The sequence below is a fragment of the Mastomys coucha genome, unplaced genomic scaffold, assembly GCF_008632895.1.
Source record: "Mastomys coucha isolate ucsf_1 unplaced genomic scaffold, UCSF_Mcou_1 pScaffold6, whole genome shotgun sequence".
Lineage (NCBI taxonomy): Eukaryota > Metazoa > Chordata > Mammalia > Rodentia > Muridae > Mastomys > Mastomys coucha.
The window spans coordinates 35220433-35229340 of record NW_022196912.1 but is presented as its reverse complement, the minus strand read 5'-3'; the positions used below and the strand labels follow the sequence as shown (position 1 = coordinate 35229340).

Genomic DNA, 8908 nt, shown 5'->3' with positions numbered 1-8908 from the left:
TCTCTCTCTCTCTCTCTCTCTCTCTCTCTCTCTCTCTCTCTGTCTGTCTCTTTCCGCGCCACTAGCCCCACACCCTCTCAATTAAACCTCTTACACATGGAAAGAAAAAAAACTTAACTAGGGTCTAGGAGGAGTTGAAGGAGGGAAAACTGTAATCTGAATATACTGTATAAAAAAGAGAAACTATTTTCAATTTTTTAAAAAAATCTAATTAACAAATAATATTAGAGAGTGATTAATCATAATGGTTACAACTAATGATGAGCACATCTCATAAGGAGTTCAAGGAGCAAAGGAAGCCCTTCAGACTCTCAACAAACATCAAAAGCACATTGATCAATTTTACCATTAATAGTGAATGCACTTTATATTTGAGATTATCGATGGAATATTAAGGGTACTTCAGAAATTGGTCAATATTTTTATTATGTGACAGAATATAATGAAAGGAAATAGAAAGCTGAGGTGTCCTCACTGTTCAAAATCTCACCCTTTAAAAAGATACTTCCAAATACAGGCAGATCATAAGCCTCCCATGTGAAAGAAAATGAACACTTGACTACCACATATAGCCAGGGAAAACATGCTGCATTTGGAGACTATCTAAATAATGCAAAGACAAACTTGCTATTGTGCCTCAGGAAAGAGAAGCCACAAGTCATATGTGTTAATCAGATTAAGCCATACCCCAATCAACATACACAGTTAAAGCACTGTGCCCCTGTAAGAGGCAATCACTCTACTTAGCTATGGTTTCAGAATATTAGAAAAAATGTGCCCTATCAATCCATCTCCTGAGTTTTATGCTCAGGAGCATCTCTTCAGATGGAGTGAGAGAGAGTGTGGTCGACATGTGGACTCTACATTAAACTGAAGGGATGGTTAGTAGGAGTGGTGGGAAATCCCAAAGTTGCATATTGATAAGATAACAATAAGGTAAGAAACAGTCATGATGGCTCGTGCCTGCAGAAAACAACTAAAGCAATCACTAAAGGATCAAGTCCAGCCTGGTCTACCCAGGACACAGGAGGCCCAGCAGAACTACACAGGAACACTCTATCACAAAAATACAAAATACTAGGGACTGTACAGGTGGCTTAGCTGTTTTAAGAGCACTTATTATTCTTGCAGAGAACCTGGGTTCCCAGCACCCACATGGTAGTTCATAACCATCCTTAACTCCAGTTCCAGGAAATCAAAATGCCCCTGTTTACCCTCTGTGGGCACCAAGCATGCACACAGTGCATACCCATCCATATAAGCAGCTTTAAAAAATGTTCATACACATAAGAGAAAATGAATACATCTAGAACATGAATATACTTTAAAGAATAATAATAATAATAAATTTCTACTCTGTCATAATGCATGGCTCCCCATTTTTCCCTTATAAGTTTAAATTATAACTTTAATTTATAATTACATTATGAATATAAATTAAAATGGGTGAGTTTACCTTTACTAAAGACCAAAATCAGCTAATTCTTAAAACTTGTTATTTCAAGATATTAAAAGATAAAAATGTCCCATCTTTCTCCATGTCCCTTGTAGGGACAGAAACCCACTGCCTTCAGACCCTAAGTATAGCTACACTTACAGGAGCTACAACATCCTGGAAAGAAAAGTAATTCTTTTAGCATTTATATCCAAATTGTTAAAACATGTTTGGTTTTGGGGTTTTTTTTTTTTTGTTGTTTTTTGGTTTTAGTTTTTGTTCTTGTTTTTTTTTTTTTTTTTTTTTTTTTTTTTTTTTTTTTTTTGGTTGGTTGGTTGTGTTTAGGAGGGGGTGTTTTTTGGTTTGATTTTCAGCATTAATGAACAAAGAATGCCCTAGAACCTACTTGGTGTGCAGAGTGTGCCCCATGACAAGTTAGAACTGACACATAGAACCTGCTCTTTCAGTGGCTTTGTCCTTATAGGTTGATATTATAATTTGACTTAAGACTATGATAAATTTGGAAAGATGAGGATAAATAATAGCTCTGTAGGTGAGAAAAGCATCAACAATCTCGAGTTACCACTCCAGTCCACAACCTCAGCAGTGCTCTGCCAGCAGACGCACCTGCTCATCTTGACTCCAGACTCCCTGTTGCTTCAGAGATGGAATGGCCCAGATGCTCAGCTTCCCTGAGAAGTGAATTGCGGCAAGTAGGCTCCCATCAGGAGAAAGGCTCATCTTGAAGATTCCATCCTGTGTAGGAACAGTGTGCGCAGTAAGCACAAAAGACTTGTGGATAGAAAGAGCTTTCAGAATTAAAACAGTGCTTGGCAATTTGCATGTTACATGCCATCATGAGCAGTGGAGGACTGCCAACCTCACACAGAGCTCACGGTGCCCCAGCATGAGGGACAGCGCTGTTGCTTTGGCAAGTTTCTTGCCTACTTTACAGAGTACAGCTTACATTCTACTCCAGACCTACATATGCAATCCAGAAATGTATTCCCAGAGCACTCACCAAGATATCCCAATTTTATAGTTATACTTTAATAGATCATGAATTCTTAGAAATATATACCCATACTTGGGAGTAATGATTAAGGGGCACGTGTTTTTTTCAAGGTAAAAAAAAAAAAAAGTTTTTAAAACTGGGACTAAGATGGTTGTACAATTCTGTGACTACAATAAGAACCAGCAAATCACTAAAAGGTGACTATAAGATTTCAATAAAGCTATTTCACAAAGTCATTAGCCCACAGTTAACTCAACACAATTTCATGTGCCTGCCTGCTTACATTAAAGTATTTGCTCAAATGTCCATTGGATCTTTTCTTAATTAAAAGCACTAATTAAATATTTGTACCTTCATTCAAATACTGTAATAAAATTTCCATCTTCCTTAAGACAAGGGACCGTTGTGATGTTAAATAGAGTCTTGTACTGAGATTAATTTAAAACAGCCCACTTTCTTCAGTTGCTTATCACCTATATAAAACACTATAAATGAGTGATTTCCATTACCTACACCCTTCGACTGTACAAGTGTTATTAAAATAAGAGTACTGAAGACCAGGGAATGCATTCAAAATGTTTTAAGTTTTTACATATTCTTAAAGAAAGAAATGTCAAATCAATAAAATGTAATTTTCTAAGTGAAGTTCCTCTAACATTCTACACATATTTACTGAATATTACATATTGAACAATAAATGCTGCATGCCAGAGTCTGTATTGACACTCTGATGGCAGCAGTAAACAAAACACAAATCCCTGCCCTCAGGAAGCTTGCCAGATGTTAAGGATCCAACACTTGGCTAGCAACTATGAGACCCTAATTTGACCTCAAGTGGCTGTTCTTTTAAGTTTATATACTTTAGTCTAGTGTAACTTAGAATAAACAATATTCTATAGAGGGGGGGAGGAGGGAGGATGGAATGGGGGGGAGGTAAGCAGAAAGGAATCTTTCAAACTAAGTGACAGCCATCCTCAAAGTATGAAGAAGAAAAAAAGTCTCAAGAAAAAAAAAAAAAACTCCAAGCCAGTTCCACTCAGAACATTAGAATGACTAATTCTAGACATTACTGCAGTATTAAGGCACACACAGCACTAACACAGCTAGTCATTCAGAGCCCTATGAGATATAGGCACATGAAGCCATCATTTTTAAATGAATGTGGAAGTCTGGGGCGATGGCTCAGTAGGGAAAGGTGCTTACCTCACAATGTGTGGCTCTGAGTCTGAACACCAGAAGCCATCTACAAACCAGGCATGGGAGAATGCATCTGCAATCCCAGGCTCCTGCAGCAAGCTTGGAGGCAGAGACCAGAGTCTCTGAAGCTCTTGAGCCAGGTAACCTGGCTTACACAGTGGTGAATAACAATGAGATCCTTTCGTAAAACAAGGCAGAAGACAAGAACTGGCAGCCACTGTTGTTCTCTAACCTCTACATAGCATGAAATGAGCACAGAAACATGTGCACACACAGATGTGAGCATACAGGTACACACCTTATAAACACATCATGCATACCTACCCACAAAACAAACTGAAATCCAGCTACTAATTATTGGTCCTATTGTTAACATGAAGAAATTAAGAGATCACTAACAGCTACCATCACACATCAATTGTCTACAATGTGACAGCCACTGATTTAAAGTCTGACAAGTAAACATGAAAAAAATAAACCAAATAGTAGCTGGATGGTTAAACAGAAAAGGGCAAATCATTTTAAAACATTCATATCTACAAGAAAGTTTGTTTATTTTTCATTTGTGAGACAGGTCTTACTCTCTCCCAAGATAGGGCTAGAACACTTAATAATCCTCCTGCCTCAGAATACATCTTAAAAGAAACCTTAACTGCTGTCAAGCAGTTGCATTATGTATAACAGTTATTTTATATAAGGGTAGAGTAGATCATCCATCCCTCCAGAGCACACTGTAACTTGTGGTCTTGGCTCATTTTGAGTGCAACACACTTTGCTTTCTATTTCTTCAACTGTCCAGCAAATGCTTTGCTCCACAGCCAAAGAAGTGAAAAATACCACCTACCAAAGTTCTTCTAAGAACAAGCCTGACTCTGTCTGGCTAAGGGTACTGGGCAGCCCACCTGTCTGGAGGTTTCAACTTCTTAATCAAGAAAACAGACATTATCACGCCAGTCATAGGGCTTCCTGTGAGATCATGGGAAATTACGTGATAGTTAGACTTTGTTCTCAACAGGAATTCCTTAGGTTCTCCCTAAGCCCCAATAGCTCTGAAATTACAGCACTAAAAATCTACAGGCTACAAATAGAAATGTCTAGGTACAAATAAGATAACACACATTAACATTCAGATATTTTCTGGAAAGCACTAGGTTTAGAATACTAAATTCAAAATGTGTTTTTTCAAAGCTCAGACAAGTTAAGGATTTGGGGATAGTATGTCTCAATGCAGGATCAAAATACAATGAAATTATTGCTTGCTTCTCTCTGCATCGCTCAGTCACAGAGCAACCTGACAGAATGAACAAGAGCAAATTCCACCTGATGAGAATAGGCAGCAGCAGGGCAGAAACAGCATGCAACTGGAGCTCCCAGGTGGTGTGACCATAAAGAGAAATGGTCTCTTTACTCTCTTGAAGCGAACCATACAGACTCACACCTCCTTCTAAGAAATCAAATCAGCTGACACATATTTCTAATATGAACCAGAGATGGCGCAGCAAAGAATCAAAATTATCAATCCCCTAGATAGGCCATATTCCAAGTACTGCTATAATTATATCACCCGAAACATAAGGACATGGAAATTATTACCTGGGAAGCCAAATCCCAGTGCCTGTTGGTTCTCTAGCTGCTGGAGCCATCAGTGTATCCCAATGGCAGCACAGCCAACTCCTGACAGCCAGTCATACTCGACCCCAACACGGGAGCACCTAGCCTCTCCTTCCCCGCTGGGAACCTCTGCTCCTCAAGGTTCAAACCAAACCATGCAAAGAGCTGGATGCTTCCTCTACTCTACTTCAGTTGATGGTAGTGTGTGCTACTGCCCTACTTTGCCCTGCTTCTGGGTCTGCCACCATCACACTGTGGGCTTTGAAGAAATGTCCTGCACATTACCCACCTTGAAAATAGGATACTAAGGCTCTGCACTCTCTATTATGTACAGTGAGCAGGACAAAAGTAACAGCAACAGAGAACCCTTGTTGAAGGTACAGAGTAGTACTTAGAACTCATTATGGAAAATGCAAAGGAGAAAGGGAAACAATATCCCTGAACACCAGCATGGTGCTACAACACCAACACAGGCAACACAGCACATTAGGAAAACACACTTCAAGGCAGAAACCAACACATTTAGTTTTACATATGCTTCTTTGTCTGCAATTTGAAGGTAACCCCAGGAAATAACTAGAGAATGCCAACTAGAAACTCGTAAATGTGCAGAGTAAAGATAAGAGATCTTGTAGACACAAGGGCACTGATATTATTCAAACCTACAGAGAGAATAACCATTCTATCCAGATACATGATTGTGCTGAATGAATGAATTTCAATGGCAAGAAATAATTAGAACTTAAAATATGCTGGATACTAGCGTAGCAATGGAACTCTTGTTACATTCTTCCAAGACAAGAGTAAGATTTGATGTTCCATAGAGATGGAGGAGAGACAATGTACCCACCTCCCTCAATGTACCTCCCTCCCTCCTGCTGTGTGGACCACCTATATACATTCAGTGGCACTGCCAAGGCCTCTGTCCTGTGGCCATACCAACAAAGATCAGCATGGCTTGTTTCCTACTGGGCAATCAGTAACCTCACAGCTGAGAATGAATTTCTTAATTTTATGACACACACAGATCTCTATAGATGAGACTAAAAGCTTCATACAATTTTTGAAGTAAGAAATCAGTAGAGATAGATTGTGTCTAGGACGAGGGTTTGTTCAGACTAGATATTCATCCTCCAAAGGAACCATTTGTATTCTGTTGTTTTAAGATTAATACATACTAAAATACACAAATTTTCAGGAAATTTCTCTATAAATGTTTACTGTTACAAACACCCAGGAGGAGATCTAGAAAACGTTCAAGATTCATGATGGTTCCCTTGACTGTCCCCTTGATCAGATAAAGAAGTACAAGGCTATTCCAGACAGGATTAGCTGACAAGGGCTCCAACTTATTAAATGGTCTAATCTATAGACAGATTCGGTTTCAGAATTAGAAGAAGTGGAGCTGTAGAAGGTGAGGCCTGGCTGGAGGAAGCATACTGCACCTCTTTCTGATTCTGCCTCACCCTGCCCTTCCCCACTGTGAAGTAAGCTACCCCACCAGTCTCCCAGCTGCCCTGAGAAAACAATCATGCTCCACAAGCTCCCTTTACCCTGATGGATGCAAACTTCTGAATCCATGAGCTTGTCTGCCTCTGCTGTGTGCCTGGTATGTGGCTAGCCTGACAAGATGCCCGACTAATACAAGCATCACTCACTTCACTTTACCCCTGAAGAACTCTGCTGAGTTTGAGAAACAAAGATAAGCAAATTCACATTACCTGTTCTTGTCCCTGGCGAGTATAAAACTTGACACTTAACAGCTTTAATAATCCCAGTGTCTTTGGCACCTACAAAATTAAAAGACATCATATAAAGAAAGATTAATGGAATATTTTTGATTATCTAAAATCCTTTTATCAAGAAATAGAAAGCACAGAAAATCAAGTATTTTTAATACTACATAAGAGGCACACCAGTGGGGCTAAAGATGCAGCTCAGTGAACACATGAGTGCTACATGCATGAGGCCAGACTCTTACATATCCAATGTAATAGAAAATGCGTGCAGATTCAACATGGTACCAAGTCCAAGTGTCCCAGTAGTAAATTAACTTAAAATAATCATAATAATAATAATAATGGATGGATGGATGGATGGATGGAGATAGATAGATAGATAGATAGATAGATAGATAGATAGATAGATAGATAGATAGATAGATAGTCAGTCTGTAATCCTGGCACCCAGGGGGCAGAGGCAGGTAATCTCTGTGAAACTGTCTCAAAAATTAAACAAATGAGTAAAAGCCACAAGTACAGGGGGTCTTGTTGATACTCTGATGAGGAAGGAGAATCTACCAAGTGATAAGGGCTTACAAGATAAGCACCATCAAATACTTCTCTCAGTAAGCAAATAATAGATCTAACGCAGCTCAGGTAAACCAGAATCACCGCATGTTCTCATCTGAGGCTCAGATTGACACTATCACCATGGAAAAATTCAAAAGTTCCTAGAGGAATGTCATTCATTTGGAACTGAACCTATTCTTTCAAAATCCAAAGGGAAAATAACACTTAGAAACCAACATTTAAAACAAGAAAAGAGGTGACTATAATTTTTGGAAGGGAAAAGGTGTTATTGAGAATGTCAAGAATTTGGAGCTGCCATGCCCTTATTTGGGAATTATAAAATAGTACAGCCACTGTGGAAAAGTTTAGTAGATCTTCAAAGCTGAAATAAAATCATCATATGACCTAGCACTTATTTCCTTGGTCATTAAACTACATGCTTTAAAACAAATGATTTTGCACTGTAAGAATTTGACCCCAGTATTGTAATAAGCAAAATGGAAGCTAAATTTGGTGGCTCATCCCCATTGTACTCAGGACTACCATAGAACTATCATGAGTTTGATTCCACCCTACACTACATACTAAGTACCATGCCACCCTAAGCTAAGTAGGATACCATGTCTCAAAAGCTCAAAACAAGGCAATGGAGCCAGAAAAAAAAATGCGTCAGTACTTAAAGAGTGTTTACTACTATGCAGAGGACCCAGTTTCAGTTTCCAGCATTCACACAGTAGCTCACAATCACAACTCGAGTTCCTGGGTTATACTGCCCTCTTCTGGCCTCCACAGCCACTGCACATACTTATATATGGTGGATACAAACTTACACAGATAAACACACATACATATACATAAATCATCTGAGAGCAAAAGGGTTTACTATGCAGTAAAGTTAACAATTATGCCACCAGAGCTTTTAAAGAACTGAAGATATCAGTGATGGCATAGCTACAAATCTCCCAACATTTCCTTCAAAAAACAACAGAATACAAGAGAAAGAAAACAATGTAAATGAGAACCTCACAAACAGTTTAGCTGGAATACTACTAATAATAATAACTTTCAATTGTGGTACATCTACACAATGGACTACTACTCAGCTATTAAAAACAATAAATTTATGAAATTCATAGGGAAATGGATGGATCTGGAGAATATCATCCTGAGTGAGGTAACCCAATCACAAAAGAACAAACACAGTATGCACTCTCTGATAAGTGGTTATTAGCCCAGAAATTTGGAATACAGGAAGAACAACCCACATTACACAAGGAACTCAAGAAGGAAAACCAAAAGGTGGACATTTCATTCCTTCTTAAAAGGGGGGAACCAAATACCCACGGAAGGAGTTGCAGA

General features: G+C 38.8%; 1 protein-coding gene across 5 annotated transcripts in view; it reads right to left on the bottom strand.

Moving 5' to 3' along the window:
* Positions 1-8908, bottom strand: part of Nbas (NBAS subunit of NRZ tethering complex) — a 386817-nt gene that overhangs the window by 337295 nt on the left and 40614 nt on the right. For all 5 annotated transcript variants that reach the window (XR_004114347.1, XM_031356464.1, XM_031356465.1 and 2 more), the window contains exons 11-12: positions 6980-7048; positions 2063-2191 (exon numbers count right to left, since the gene is read on the bottom strand). Coding sequence is in view for 4 of the 5 variants with exons in the window: in XM_031356464.1 (XP_031212324.1) it covers positions 2063-2191; positions 6980-7048 (198 nt within the window). In the remaining variant the exon portion in view is untranslated. The remainder of the gene's footprint in view (positions 1-2062; positions 2192-6979; positions 7049-8908) is intronic.